Genomic DNA, 16,049 nt, shown 5'->3' on the forward strand with positions numbered 1-16,049 from the left:
CCGTGTTGGTTATCGCACCACATGTGTTGGATGGCGGCACGGAAATCTACTGGACTTTACGGAGACTACGATCGAGGACTTGAGGTATGCGTTCTTTCATTGCAACAGGATTATGGTTCTTGAGATATTAATGCAACGAGTGGTGGAGATGTCAATTTGTTAAATATATCTCAGTCCGCGGAAGTTGCGAAAGATCCGGTAGGTACCGTGTAGTGTCGCATACATGCTCCCACCTGCAGTGACCCAGGCGGGTCCTTGGAATCGCAGAGAGCTTATTGCAATAGGTCTCTGCTTCTTCGGTTTGTCTGCAACATTCCATTTTAGTTACAAACTTCCAACGTCTCGATGGGGATGCGTGGGCTAAGCCAACCTGCAGTTGGTGGCCATGGTGGCCTTGGTAGTCTCCCGACCTGTTCGTCGAGCATTGTTTGGAAATTGGCGAATGAAGACATTCCGGAATATTTCGAGAGTGATATTTGAAGTTTTTGATTGTTTGAAGTCATACCTTTCTATGTCCAATCCTTGCACTTTTATAGCCTTTTACATGACTGATCACATCGACGTTGATGAACTCATAGTATCACCTGATAGGCCGTGCAGAGCTAGGGCCTAAATTTATTGGTCTTTGTAGCTCCGAATTTCTATGGTTCTGTGTTATGATTCGTCTCTCCACTCAAGGTCCTTGGTAACGGAGTTGGCTGTCTGGACCGGCTGTGCTCGGACCGGTGGCAAATCCTATAAACCAACCGGCGTCAAATGACAGATGAAGTGATTCTTTAGTCTGTTTGAATAGCGCCCTGGAATATCTCCCTGACTCAATGGGCTTAATCTGAATGTCTCTTCTATGTCGAGATTCTGCCATTTGGGAGGAAGTGGGTGTGGTGGTATTGGCTTCGGCTGCCAAAAAGCCACTATTCAAACGCCTAAAACCACACCAACTGCACGAACTGGCCTGGACCGAGATTATACCAGTCTACAATCGAGTACTAACAAGTCAATTGTGTTTCGGAGTGCCTTGTCTTGTATCTTCGAATATTTTCATCCGTAGTTAGGGATTATCCGTTTGAGTGCATGATCCGCCGGCAACACCCGACCAGCGCAAGAACACGCCACACCCGGCTGCTTCTGGCCCATAATAGGTTCCGAATTTTTCCTTCGCTACTAAAAGCAATCGTATGGGGTGATTATACTGCTTCTAGAATGAGGTCACTTCGAGTTTCGGCCGAGCCTCCTCCGCTCCTCTTCTGTAGTTATATCAGTGCCTACTCAGCCGGCATTGAGCTATGCTACTAACTCTACATTTCCAACACCATCTTATTACATTCTTTACCTCTTCAAAATGCAGTACACTAGGCAAATTACTTGGGTCCTTCCATCAAAAGTTCGACAACGTCCCAAGACCCAGCCCGTTCAACAATTCCACAGCCCAAGTCCACTCCCAAAGTCTACTCAAAGAGGCGGTTCCGACCTTCTTCCATATCGACTGTGCGAGATTTCTTTTAAGAAGATCAAAAAAGAGGCCCGGTCTGCGGAACCGGATCTGCGCCGAATAATTGGATACTCGTCCTTGCAGCACATGGCGGCGGATGCTGTGCATGACGATTTGCAGCACAGACTGGATGTACTTGGGAACACAGACCCTGATCAAACCCTTCTCCAAACGTCCAGATACGGCTCTTTCATGCAAGCAGAGTATGATCTTGACACCGAGCCTTCCTGTTCTACTGAGTGGAATAAGCAATCTCTTCGTCAGTCCTTACGGGAGCTGGAACAGCTGAACAGAAAATGGGAGATAGCTCGAGTTATGTGTTTCCAGATCATTGATGCAGACTAAAAGGTAATTGGTGCCAAAAATGGACACAGCTTGATCTTAATGCTAATCCCCTGGACAGGACTCAAATTCTGTGAGCAGCTCTACTTCACCACTGGCCACAGTCCCATCTGGAATTTATCATGACCGCTCTCATAGTAATTGCCATTTATTCCTTTGGTCGAGACATATGCATGTGTTTAGCGTTTTGCTTTTGTTGTTGGCTTCCTGGGAATTCCCGCCTTTGACATGTGAGGTTGTGCATATAATTCTACATATTTTGAACGAAATATATATTCGTGCAAAAGCTAAGAAATCCGAGGTTTATTAATTGCATGTCGATTATCGAAGTAGAAATTGGAAACGATAGTTCGAGGATCTTGACATGTAAGATTAATTATGTATCTGCTCAAAATATATATTAGCTCAAGGAGCACAAAACTTTTATGTGTCCCATATCCAAGTACACGTCCAGCGACATGATCCGACGGGATGATTCAAGCGCCGACCGATCCACACAGGTGCTTGGCCAGAGCCACATGGAGCCCTGCGATCGATTGCTAAAATTTCATTTCCAGGCCGGTTCCGCTGATTCAGCGGAACTTTTAGACTCCGAGAAGATGCGGGCTCTAGATAGCTCCAAACCGGATATCCAGACTCCAGCATTTAATATCTGAGCAAGATAAGCTCTAGACCGGGCGGAGTATTCCTAGGATATCCCTGTTGCAGGAATTTATGTATCTCACACCTCACGATATGATGTTCACGTTAACAAAACCCTGTGAGTGTTCAGCTTACTCAGCGGAAGCAGCTCGCGGCAGACCCGTTTTGATTCCTGGGCGGGCCCACCTACTGCGCGATGTGCTTGCGAACAGAAATGACTACTGCGACGCATTACTCCGTATATGGATATGTCTGGCCTTTGTTTCAGCATGATTAATCATCTGCTTCCGACTCCATGGGATTGACCCATAAATATGTACCCACCATTGATCTAACGTCGGAATCCTAATGGCTGATATACATCGGGGGCTCGGGGCTGATGATGGCCGTCAACATGGTCGGCGTGGACCCACCCGGAAGAAGCCGTCAGGAGATTCCATTCTCTACAGTACATAAAAGGATGGTGGCCCCCTTGTGCATTCAGGGGATCATCAACCTCCTTTTTATCCACGATGGAAGGACTTGACCAGCTCGCTGTATCCCGAGCGGGTCCACTCGGCATCACAGATGAGACAGACAGCGCCGCCACGGTTATGGGGGACGAAACCCCAAAGAATCAACCTGAGCCCAACCAAGAGCACGACTGGAGCCTGCTGTCGCATCTCCAACACCAACACGAACGCGATCTTGCCTCCGGGTTCAAACGACAAGAGCTTGGGGTGACCTGGAAAAACCTCAATGTCGAGGTTATCAGCTCCGAGGCTGCTGTTAATGAAAACACTCTATCACAGTTCAATATTCCTCAGCATGTGAAAGAGTCTCGTCAGAAACCTCCCCTGCGCACCATTCTACACAACAGCCACGGCTGCGTCAAGCCTGGTGAGATGCTCCTGGTTCTTGGCCGTCCAGGTTCCGGTTGCACTACGTTGCTCAAAATGCTCTCCAACCGACGTCTGGGCTACAAGTCGATCGAGGGAGATGTCCGGTTCGGCTCGTTGACCCCCGACGAGGCCAAGCAGTACCGAGGCCAGATTGTCATGAATACTGAGGAGGAGCTGTTTTTCCCTACCCTGACAGTTGGTCAGACCATGGATTTTGCAACTCGACTGAAAGTGCCTTTCCACCTACCGGATGGTGTTGACTCCCCCAAAGCATACCATGAAGAGTCGAAAAGGTTTTTCCTGGAAGCCATGAACATCCCGCATACCGAAGATACGAAAGTCGGAAACGAGTATGTGCGTGGCGTTTCCGGGGGCGAACGCAAACGTGTTTCGATCATGGAATGCATGGCTACCCGAGGCTCAGTCTTTTGCTGGGACAATAGTACCCGTGGGTTGGATGCTAGCACTGCTCTGGAATGGACCAAAGCCGTTCGTGCTTTGACCGATACTCTTGGTCTTTCAACGATTGTGACCCTTTACCAAGCTGGCAACGGAATCTACGATCTGTTCGATAAGGTTCTTGTTCTAGATGAAGGCGAGCAAGTTTACTACGGACCTCGGGAGCAGGCGCGGCCCTTCATGGAAGAGGCCGGGTTCATCTGTCGCGAGGGCTCCAACGTCGCCGACTTCCTCACTGGTGTGACCGTTCCGACCGAGCGCCGTATTCGCGATGGGTATGAGAACCGATTTCCTCGCAGCGCCGAACAGCTGCGCGCCGAGTACGAGAAGTCGCCTCTCCACTCTCGAATGATCAGCGAGTACGATTACCCGGACTCGGATCTGGCCCGTGACCGCACTGCAGAGTTCAAAGAAGGCGTGGCTTTTGAGACCGCCAAGAATTTGCCGAAGAGCAGCCCCCTCACCGTGAGCTTCAATGAGCAGGTCAAGGCCTGTATTGTGCGACAATATCAGATCCTGTGGGGAGACAAGGCGACCTTTATCATCAAGCAGGCTGCGACCTTGATCCAGGCATTGATTGCTGGTTCTCTCTTTTACGATGCTCCCGATAACTCGGCCGGTCTCTTTGTCAAGTCCGGTGCTCTGTTCTTTTCTCTCCTGTACAACAGTCTGCTGGCCATGTCCGAGGTGACAGACTCTTTCAGTGGGCGCCCAGTCCTTGTCAAACATAAAGGCTTTGCTTTGTACCATCCAGCCGCCTTTTGCATTGCTCAGATTACCGCCGATATTCCCGTCCTTCTATTCCAGATCAGCGTCTTCTCGCTGGTGGTTTATTTCATGGTGGGATTGACGATGTCCGCAGCCAGTTTCTTCACTTACTGGATTGTTGTGTTCGCGACCACAATGGTAAGTTCTGGATTTGTCCCCCACATGCTGAATCTCGTTAACCCATACTAGTGCATGACTGCTCTGTTTCGGGCAGTCGGTGCTCTTTTCACCACCTTCGATGGTGCATCCAAGGTCTCTGGATTCTTGATTGCGGCACTGATTATGTATACTGGGTACCTAATTCAGAAGCCGGAGATGCACCCATGGCTGGGATGGATATTCTGGATCGATCCTTTGGCATATGGGTTCGAGGCCCTTTTGTCTAACGAACTCCACGGCAAGATTCTACCCTGCATTGGTGGCAACCTGGTACCCCAGGGTCCCGGCTATGACAGCCCGCAGCACCAGTCCTGTGCTGGCATTGGTGGCGCGACTCCCCACAGCACAATATTTACCGGCGACCAGTACCTGAGCTCGCTGGAGTATAGCCACTCCCACCTTTGGCGGAACTTCGGTATCATCTGGGCCTATTGGGTACTCTTTGTCGCCGTAACGATCGTCGCTACTTCCAGATGGCAATCTCCTTCTGAGTCAGGTAGTTGCCTCGTCATTCCTCGTGAACGTCTGGGTCGACACACCCTGAAGGTCAAGCGTGATGAAGAGTCTCAGACTCAGGAAAAGACCAAAGAGCGCCCCGATGCCGAATCTCTCAAAGACAACGAACTGAACGAGCAGCTGGTGCGAAACTCTTCTGTCTTTACCTGGAAGAACCTCAGCTATACCGTCAAGACTCCCTCCGGGGACCGTGTTTTGCTTGATGATGTGCATGGATGGGTGAAGCCTGGCATGCTTGGCGCACTCATGGGAGCCTCTGGTGCAGGTAAAACTACTTTGCTTGACGTTCTGGCCCAGCGCAAGACTGAAGGTACCATCCGTGGATCAATCATGGTCGACGGCCGTCCGTTGCCAGTTTCATTCCAGCGCTCTGCCGGTTACTGCGAACAACTGGATGTCCACGAACCATTTGCAACTGTCCGTGAGGCCTTAGAGTTCTCTGCCCTGCTTCGTCAGCCGCGGGATGTTCCCCGTGAGGAAAAGCTGAAATATGTCGACACCATTATCACTCTGCTCGAGCTGCACGATATTGCTGACACTTTGATCGGCCGTGTCGGTGCTGGACTTAGCGTCGAGCAACGAAAACGTGTTACTATTGGCGTTGAACTAGTTTCGAAGCCCAGCATCTTGATCTTCTTGGACGAACCCACTTCTGGTCTCGATGGTCAATCGGCTTTCAATACAGTGCGTTTCCTGCGCAAACTGGCTGACGTGGGTCAAGCTGTGCTTGTTACCATTCATCAGCCCAGCGCCCAGCTGTTCGCAGAGTTCGACACCTTGCTCCTCTTAGCTAAGGGTGGAAAGACGGTTTATTTCGGCGACATCGGCGACAATGGTCAGACAGTCAAAGATTACTTCATGCGCTACGGTGCACCGTGTCCGCCCAACACCAACCCTGCTGAGCACATGATTGACGTTGTATCTGGTCATCTGTCTCAGGGTCGCGACTGGAACAATGTCTGGTTGGAATCTCCAGAGCATGGCCAAGTGGTCAAGGAACTGGATGAAATAATCGAAACAGCCGCATCGAAGCCGCCTGGTACCCATGATGATGGCCGTGAGTTCGCCACGTCTATCTGGGAACAGACGAAATTGGTAACCGAGCGGATGAGCACTGCCTTATTCCGCAACACCGACTACGTGAACAACAAATTTGCCCTCCACATCGGATCTGCCCTGTTCAATGGCTTCACCTTCTGGATGATCGGAGATAGCGTCAGCTCCATGCAATTACGCCTGTTCACTATCTTCAACTTCATCTTCGTCGCACCCGGTGTCATCAATCAGCTGCAGCCCCTTTTCATCGAACGGCGTGATATTTATGACACTCGCGAGAAGAAGTCCAAGATGTATTCTTGGAAGGCCTTTGTCACTGCTCTGATCGTCTCCGAGTTCCCGTACCTTTGCATCTGCGCTGTCCTCTACTTTGTTTGCTGGTACTATACCGTCGGCTTCAGCAGCGAGTCCAGCAAGGCCGGTGCCACTTTCTTCGTCATGCTGATCTACGAGTTTGTATACACGGGAATCGGACAGTTCGTTGCTGCCTACGCGCCGAATGCTACTTTTGCCGCCTTGACCAACCCTCTGATCATCGGTATGTTGGTGTCTTTCTGTGGTGTCCTGGTGCCGTACGGGCAGATTCAAGCATTCTGGAGGTACTGGATGTACTGGATCAACCCTTTCAACTATCTGATGGGCAGTATGCTGGTATTCAACGTCTACGACACGGAAATACACTGCAAAGAGACCGAATTCGCTACGTTTGACCCCCCAGACGGTACTACTTGCGGCCAATACCTGCAGACCTTCATGGAAACAATCGGAAGTGGAATGAATCTGACCAATTCCGATGCCACTCGGGACTGCCGCGTGTGTGAATATCGCACGGGCGCCGACTACCTCCACACGCTCAATCTCAAGGACTACTACTACGGCTGGCGTGACGCAGGGATTGTTGTCATCTTTGCTATCAGCTCGTATGCTCTTGTATACGTCTTGATGAAGCTTCGCACTAAGGCCTCAAAGAAGGCGGAGTAATCTTTTTTTAATAGAACCATAGAGCGCGTTTCTTTAGAGTTGGCAGGAGTGATTTAGACACTTGTTTCTTATATTAACGCAAATAATACATCTAGTGAATAAACGTCATCATTTCTCTCGCGCCCTACTTGAGGTCTTGAAAGGCAATCGCTTATATCTTCACTTCAATATTTGGCTGATCGGCCTTCGTCTTTCCCTATTCATCGGCGTTGATACTAACAAGCTGAGACTTGCTGGCAATCTTTCCCGCCAACTCCAGCAATGTACCACTTGCCAGGATCTCCAGGATGGGTATAGTGCTATCCATAGTCTTTGATATCCAGTTGCGCAGTTCGATCGCGACATGGGAGTCGACTCCGTACTCCGAAACGCCGTTGGCAGGGTTGACACTCTCCACCGCTATCGTGAGATGAGCAGCAATCCTCTCGATGAGCATTTCACAAATCAACCCCGTAGCTTCATCCAAAGTCTTCGAAGTTTTTAGTCCATCGCGCAGAGTTATAATGGAAGTGTCGGGTATCCCTATGTCTGATTGCATGCGGAAACGGTGACGGAAATGAGAAAACAGCGGCGCGTCGAAATTTCCAAGCGACTCGCCTTCCCTCCACTGTCCTAGCCCGGTCACTATCTGCGAGACACCACTTCCATCCCGTGGCTGTAAAATGGCAGCTTCTATGAGAGACATTACGGTAGATGTATCCGTCCCCTGGAAACCTTGCCTCGCCATTTTCTCTGCTAGATCCCGGTTCTCGGCAAGATAGCCGACGTCTGTGACTGTTCCAAGATCCAATGATACAGCATGAAGACCGAGTGTGTTCCGGTATGCTGCTAGTGAGTCCATAAATGCTGATCCGGCTGCATAGGCGGCCTGTGTGGCATTGCCGATCACCCCACTGATTGAAGATAGCATAACGAAAAAGTCGAGGTTTCGGGGTAGATTGCGATGTAGATTCCATGTTCCCGCAAGTTTGGGTTGTAGAACAGTATGGTAGTCCTCCAAGGTCATATTGTCAATATGAGCGTCCTATATACCAGTGGAAGTTAGAAAATCATGGTCTCTTTGATATGTATATCGAGCCTTACCTTCAATACCATGGCAGCTTGGATAAGTCCTCTGAAGGGGGGGACACGCTGGGAAATTTCGAGTATCGTTCGTTGGGTATCTTCCTCATTTGAAACATCACAGGTTTGTACTGTGACCCGAACACCTTTCTGTTCAAGTTCTTGGACCGTTTGATGGGAGGATTCATTGGACAGTCCGCTTCGGCTCACAAATACCAAGTTCCTTGCTCCGCGTTCTGCCATCCAAAGAGCCACTGCCCGACCTATACCTCCAAGTCCGCCTACGAGGAGGTAGGAAGCTTCTGTATGGAATAAAATCTGTGGGACCATTGGAAGTTTGGTCTTCGAAGAATTAGAGATCTTTCTTCATAGCCAATTAGAGACTTTACCTTAACAGTATCCTCTGGCCCAGAAACCACAACAACATGCCTTTCGAGAGGAATTGATCTCAAAGCATCCTCAATCTTGGCCACATTATACGTCGTTATAGATGAAGGGCCGCGAAGCCTTCCAGTGCGGAAAAGCTGAAAGACCTTGGACCATATCTGGTCGGCTAGATCGCTTCTGTCTCGTCGGAGCTCGAAAAGATTGAAAGTTGAGTAAGAGATGTTCTTTGGACAAGAGGGTATTTCTAATCTGCAGTTCGTGGTGGACGTTTGACTCCGAATCTGGATAAATTGTCCAAATGAGGCCACACAGTTCAAAGCAAGTCGGAGACTTTGGTCATTACTATAACCACAGTTAATTGCGATTTCCGCCTTCTTGCCTCCATTTAATCTCAAAATACTGCTGATAAAGTGTTCCGAAGCGTCAAAAATTTGATTTGATGGGATATCAAATCTCGATGTCAGGAACGTTCTTTGTGCTGCGGTGGTAACAGTTGCAAACACCTGTGCACCCCGTACGCAGCACATGTCAACGATCGCCTGTCCAAACCAGCTGGCGGCATCGAGAATGAGAACTGCATCGTTACATTTGATTTGGGACAAGCAATGCACAGCGTAGTAAGCCGTACAGTACCCCACGGGCAAGGCTGCGGCAAATTCGAACGGCATCTCATCATCCATTTTCTGAAATGCCGATGCTCGATCGTGATAGAAGCTTCTTGCAGTCCCAACTCCAAAGCAAGCGACTCGGTCTCCAACCGAGAAGCCATGTACTCCAGCACCGAGAGCATAAACTGTTCCACTGCATTCTAGACCGAGTGTACTTTCCGCCTCCATTGTTTGATAAAGGTCTTGGATGTCTCTCTCACTAAGCCCAAAGGAATGCACCTCCACCCCAACATATCCGACAGGAATCTCGGTCGTAGTCCGGTCAGGCAGAAAATAAGGAGCCGAGAGAGTTCCTGCGGTCAGTCGTGGCGCGCGGAGAGGGAGGTCCCGCTGTCGGAATGGCTGTTCAATCACAGTGTCTGTCTCCTGAATTGCGTATATTGTCCCATTAACCACGGCGTTCTCGACAATCCTGGGAATGAATAATTTTCCCTCGCGCTCCGCATATTCCATATCATTATCGGCAATGTTTGGTTGTAGAAACCGGCAGTTGATCACGTCATATATTAATTCTGCTGTACGAGCACCGGAGAGAGGGTTTTGACCGTCGAGGTCAAGGGTAATTATCTTGCTCACGCCGGATTCCGAACGTGCCGTTCGTGCAAAGCCAGTCGCCAAGGCGGCTTCTGGGTTCGTAGACTTCATTGTGCCTCCGCGAGTCACCCAAAGTACAGCTGCGCTGCAGAGGAAGATATCCTTGATTTGTTTAAATGTCTGTTCATCGCAATGTGATAGTAATGGTACGTGCAAGCTGCTGAGAACTATACAGATACGGTTTGTTGGCTGGGCGTGAGTGATGTCAGTCATTGACACTTCGATAAACAGCGTCATTAACTGCTTTTGTAATGACCCTAAGTCAATCTCACAATACCCCTGTTCGCAGATAACAAGAACACCTGTCTCTTTTTTTAATGCAGTTATCTTATGTTTGCAAATTGTCAAGGTTCCCGCACCAGAGACGTTAACATCATCGTCAAGATTAGAGGTTGAAAGCGATAGTTCATCGAATTTTTCGGACCATTGAACTTGGTCCGACTCACTGCTGCCACCTTCCTGCACATCACCCAGCTGGTAGTTGTATAGAGCACCGAATATAAGATCTTCTATCGGGTTATGTCTTTTCTGAAGTAGATCAATGTACATCAGATAGCCGGACGGCATGAGAAGATGTTCAATCGTAGTCAGAACTTGGTGAGTAGATGAAATGCCGTATAACCCATGCGGTATAATAATAATATCGTACCGAGAATTTGAAAAGCCTTGTTCGGCGAGATCATGTTCCACATCCAGTTGCTTGCAGGATACCCAATCTAACCAAGATTCTAGCTGTTTGGTCGCCTTCTCGACGACAGATTTGTCTGGATGAGTAAAGGTATATTCTAAACAGCGAGGCATTCCCCATTTGTCGAGAATCCCTTGTAAGAATAGCTTCGTTGTTTGGCCCATTCCGGCACCTATCTCAAGAATCGTGATTTCCGGTGTCTTGTTTGCGATCAAATCTAGATATCCAGAAGCCATCGCGAACGTTTGCTGGTATGATGGGATTTCTGAGAAGATATCCCAGAGCTGAGCTTTCTGGATCGAACATAGCTTTGGGGCATGCCGTTGGATGCCTGAAGCAAGCAGGTCGCCAAGCATGCATAGCATTTCTCCAAGAGGTCCAGATGTTCTTATGCACTCAATATCGACGGACCTTGGGATGGTTGCCTCACGGTAATTTGCATCATACAATCGAAGCGTCTTTTTGAGATAAGAAAGGTAATTTCGGTCGATATTATCAATCTTCTTCATCTCATCCCCATCAACTCCATCAATAGCTGTCCTTAGACAGTCCACGGCACAAATTTCGAGCACTTCAAACGGTGGCATATCTATAGTTCTCGATCCTTGAGCTTGGTGGGGAAGTTCTGATTCCTTCATGTAGAAAAGGAACTCGGGGTCTGGCTTCCACTCAATGTTGTAGGCAATACCTGTAGAAGAGTCTGTGTATCGTTCACTTGAACCGTGATCAAGGCGCGTGCATCGCAGTCCGTGAATTAGAATACTTCCATCAGAACACTGATGCCCGGCGTTTTGATCCACTATCGCAATGGATGCAAGAACATCTCCCTGGGGTCCTGGAACAACATGAGTGCAAACGCTGAGAACATCCCCCGGTAGGCAAGTGATTCCGGAAGATAGTCGCATCTCGTCAATTCTAACTGGGATTACCGGACCCTGCTCTAATCCCATGTAGACTGGTAGAGCCGCAAATATCGTGTGAAAAACACTGTCGAGAGTACAAGGATGAATCAAGAATGGGTACTGAAATGCCATCGGCATCAAGGTCCCGGTTTCTGGAACAGTGACTTCGCCGAAACAAGTCCCATCGTGGGTCGCGTGAGCCTCTGTCAGATTGGAGAAGCAAGGTCCATATTCCAAACCAACAGTGCGGAGCTGATCATAAAGCTTGTTGGTGTCTACCACTGATATGCCGTGAATTTCTGTCTCAGACGGTATTGAAACAAAGCCATCGATCTCCTGCTCTATCATTTCCTCGCTTGCCAGAAGCATCACATCACTATTTTCACTGCTCTGCACTCCAACAACGCCTGTGCAGTGCAGAGTCCATTTGTTATCTTCTGTAACGGAGTAGATACAGAAGTTATGCAACTGGTCGAATTCGTCACTTGTGGTCTGCTCAATTTCTCGAAGCGACAGCATTATTTCGACCGGAGCTGTCTCGCTTACTACCAGAGCAAACTCTATCGATATGTCTTTTATAACAACACCAACAATATTTTGGTTTTTTGCAAGCTGAAGGGATGCCTCAATGGCCATGGCTATGTAACCGGCTGCCGGATACACAATATTCGACTGAATTTTGTGATCAGCAAGCCACGGCAATTCTGATAGTCGAAGATATTTCCGCCATCTAGGCTCGAAAGGACAGGCCATGTTATCGCGAACACCGAGTAAATCAGTTCGAGGGTGCATGCGATTTCGAAACGTTTTACTCAGTCGCGGCTCTGCCCAGTATGATCGTGTATGATTCCAGGCATATGGGGGGAGGTCGATTAACAACTGTGGCTTTCTGGTATAAGTATTTCCTACCGGAGAATTGATAGCGTCAAAATCAACTGGGTAACTGAGAGAGACGAGCAATGCCGCCGTTTTCAGCGCTGTTGTGACAGCGTGGATTTTTCGAGTCAGGATACTGGCATAAGTTATTTGCCCTGCATTGAGTTTTGGATCTGCTTGGAGGATCTGCGTAATAGGTCCAGAGAGTGCTGAGTGTGGACCAATTTCCAAAAGACAATCCACATTGACTTTTTGCGCTGCACCAGCTCGTCTCGTGCGTTTGTTGGCCGGAGTTCCTATTTCCTTTCTTTTGATGTTTGTCTCAAAACAAAGGGTTTTAACCGATTCAGCAAAAGAAACCTGCCTAAGTAAATTTGATACCCAATATTGTGGACCAAGGTCCTCGTTCTTAGCTTCTTTGCTAGTAACTGAGGAAAAGAAGGCTGGTAGCCGAGCTCGAGCACCATGGTGTGGAATTGAAGTCTGGGTAAGTGGCGTGATCCCGGAAATCAACTGGAGATAGTCCTTGGCGACAAGCTCCATATGATGAGAGTGATATGCAACATCCACAGCAAGCTTTCGAGTGAATACTTGCTTGTCGTGTAAATTCTGCTGCAGTTCATCGATTCCAGCGACATCACCGGATACCGTAATACTTGATGGGCTATTGACGCACGCAACTACTACTTTACCCGAGATGAGACGGTCAAGATAAGGCTGAACGTTGGTTGGGACCATTCCAATCGCCATCATTGCGCCCTTTGCTTCATGTTCAATTGAAACTTGGATTGCAGAAAGGCCGCGGTAGTAGGCCACAGCCATAGCATCTTCTATGCTGAGAGCACCCGCTGCGTATGCAGCAGCAATTTCTCCACTCGAATGCCCCGTCACTGAATCGGGGAATATCTTCCAATCATTCAAAAGGTCGACCAGTGCTATTTGCAACGCGGTGCATATTGTTTGGCTAAGTAGGGGATGATTCAACTCGGATTCCTCTGGCTGTTTCATGATCTCCTCTAAATAATTGACTATTATTCAAGTATTCGAAAAAATTGGGGCATAACATACCTCGAGCAGTGAATGGTGCTCCGATGTGGCGGAGATATACATCAATCTTTGCTATAGATTCCTGGAATACAGGATACGCATCCAGCAATTCTTTTCCCATGCCGGCCCATTGGGCACCTTGGCCTGTGAATACGAAGCCAATTGTAGGTGTTCGAATGGAATTTTTGGGTTTTGTGCTTGCAGAAATTGCATCTGCAAGGCTAGTAACTGAGTCGCCAACAACTGCAGTTTTCCACATGAACCTCGAGCGACGCTCGTTGAGCGTGAACGACAGGTCAAGTAGGAAGTCATGTTCACCTATTCGCTGCTTTTCAAGCAAGTATTTGCGCAGCCTCTGGGATTGTTCGAGGCATGATCGCTCGTCAAACCCAGATAACATAAATACTCGCTTCCGAGTAGGTGGGGTGCGCGCATCGTTCGTTTGCAGCGGCTCCATCTCCGTCTGCCGATGCCTTCCTTGCATCTCATGTGGGGATTTGCGTCGCTTCTGCAGTCCTTTTTGTATTCCATGAGCCATGAGGTATCCCTGTGCATCTTCAATAATGGCATGAGCATTACTTCCTCCGTATCCGAAACTGTTGACGGAAACTCTACGTGGTCTTGTGGTCTCCCAGGGCTGGGATTCAGTTTGCACCTAGCATTTTGAGTTTGAGGGAAACAGAGCTATTGTATGACCACATACCTTTAATTTCCAATCATCCAATGGTATGCGTGGATTCACGTTTTTGAAGTTGCGATTTGGAAAGAATGTGCGGTTCTCCAACATCAATACTGCTTTAATGACCCCGGCCACTCCACTGGCACCTTCAAGGTGACCAACGTTAGTCTTGACTGAACCTATTCGCAACGGATCATTCTCTGCACGTTCTGGTCCAAAGACTCGGGATATTGCACCAGTTTCGATGGGGTCTCCGGCTTGGGTTCCCGTACCATGAGCCTCCACAAAATCCGTATCGGTTGGACTAAGCCCAGCGCGTGCATAGACATCGCGGATCAATGTCTCCTGGGCAGTACCACTGGGTAATGTAATTCCGGGAGTTCGACCATCTTGGTTTGTGCCAGTGCCTCGGATCACCGCCCGGACCGTGTTCCCATCTCGTAACGCTTGGGATAGCGGCTTTAGAATCAGACATCCAACTGCTTCTCCTCTGGCGTATCCATTGGCTCTTTCATCGAAAGTATAGCATCGTCCGTCTGGTGAAAGAAATCTAAGAAGACAGGATTAGTGTCAATACCAAATAACTGGGAATCCGAGCTTAGTACTTCATCATGCTCATAGTCGACATGAACTCGTGACTGAGAACGAGGTTGACCCCGGCAGCTATTGCTGTGGAAGCATCGCCGGTACAAAGGCTCTGGCATGCCAAGTGTAATGCAACCAAACTGCCAGAACACGCTGTATCGACTGTCACGCTGGGTCCCTTGAGATCGAAGAAATATGAGACCCGATTCGCCGTCATCGCACGGGACTGGCCGGCATTGGTGCATTGGTAAATAGGCACGCACTCAGGGTCACGGAGAAGAATATCTGTATAGTCCGCACAGAAAGATCCAACGAAGCACGAAGTTTTGCTCCCCATAATCTGGGGTATCGGAATGCCAGCTTGAGTCTGTTAGAGACCCTGTGGGACCATATGGTAGTAACCATTTAGACATACCGTTTTCCAGACCTTCGTAGGTCACCTCCAAAAGGAGTCTTTGCTGGGGGTCCATGGCCTATATAAATCAATGGTATATCTTTGTGGGGAATTCAAACCACGCTACCCACCGCTGCTTCATCGCTCGTCATGTTGAAGAACGGCGCATCAAAAAGTGATACGTCCTCTTGTATAAAGTGACCCCCTTCTACATTGACCTATATTTGTTCAGTATCTTCATGATCCATACTGCAGACAATTGCCACTCACCGTCCCATGCCAACTATGGTCTGGGTGATAAAATCCAGCGTTGTTCCATCTTTCTCCCGGAATTGGGGACCATGCTTCGCGACCTGTGAGAATCATTTCTGATAATTTTTCAACATTGGTCGCTTCGCCTGGACCCCGGAACCCTATTCCTATGATCGCAATTGGCATAGACTTAACCAAGGCCAGGCAAGCCAGCTCATCTGACGGGGATTCATCGCAATGCGGGTACGGCAGGCCAGAGTTGTGAGACACTCTTGGTAGCCCATCACTGCCGGCTTGCTCCGCAGGTGCTGGCTCTGTCATCGCTTCTGAAAGGTCACTAATCGAGTGGAAAGTAGAGGTGGATGCGAGTAACAAATAATAAAAGACGATATTGGGTGGCCACTGCCCGGTCAAACGAGGAGTGCCGCCATGAAGGCAGCCGCGAGTGTGAGAGTATTTCCCCGATGAAACAGTTATTGCCGTCACTAAGGGTGCTGGGGTCTCTTTCTCGGTTTATTTATCCGTGCAAGAAAATAAACTTGCTTACTATGAGTCGAAAAGCTCCAGACGATACCAGAAACGGTGGAACACGAATTAACGCCAAGCACGCAGTCATTGGTCT

At 48.8% G+C, this 16,049-nt stretch overlaps 3 protein-coding genes across 3 annotated transcripts; 2 read left to right on the plus strand and 1 right to left on the minus strand.

Moving 5' to 3' along the window:
• Nucleotides 1-21: 21 nt before the first annotated feature.
• On the plus strand, nucleotides 22-2,487 carry N7474_007515 (uncharacterized protein; the record flags this gene model as incomplete). The annotated part of the gene is made up of 2 exons (XM_057198925.1): nucleotides 22-84; nucleotides 2,236-2,487. 2 exons carry the CDS (start codon nucleotides 22-24, stop codon nucleotides 2,485-2,487), a joined length of 315 nt encoding a protein of 104 aa, XP_057052365.1.
• Nucleotides 2,488-2,985: 498 nt separating this feature from the next.
• Nucleotides 2,986-7,293, plus strand: N7474_007516 (putative ABC multidrug transporter; the record flags this gene model as incomplete). Its single annotated transcript, XM_057198926.1, has 2 exons — nucleotides 2,986-4,719; nucleotides 4,771-7,293. The coding sequence occupies 2 exons, from the start codon at nucleotides 2,986-2,988 to the stop codon at nucleotides 7,291-7,293; spliced, it is 4,257 nt and encodes a 1,418-aa protein (XP_057052366.1).
• Nucleotides 7,294-7,489: 196 nt separating this feature from the next.
• Nucleotides 7,490-15,748, minus strand: N7474_007517 (putative polyketide synthase; the record flags this gene model as incomplete). Its single annotated transcript, XM_057198927.1, has 9 exons — nucleotides 7,490-8,317; nucleotides 8,377-8,697; nucleotides 8,745-13,486; nucleotides 13,539-14,154; nucleotides 14,221-14,746; nucleotides 14,802-15,141; nucleotides 15,197-15,254; nucleotides 15,307-15,393; nucleotides 15,446-15,748. 9 exons carry the CDS (start codon nucleotides 15,746-15,748, stop codon nucleotides 7,490-7,492), a joined length of 7,821 nt encoding a protein of 2,606 aa, XP_057052367.1.
• Between the last annotated feature and the right edge of the window lie 301 nt (nucleotides 15,749-16,049).

The sequence above is a fragment of the Penicillium riverlandense genome, assembly GCF_028828495.1.
Source record: "Penicillium riverlandense strain IBT 135883 chromosome Unknown utg000006l_segment0_segment0, whole genome shotgun sequence".
Taxonomy (NCBI): Eukaryota; Fungi; Ascomycota; class Eurotiomycetes; order Eurotiales; family Aspergillaceae; genus Penicillium; species Penicillium riverlandense.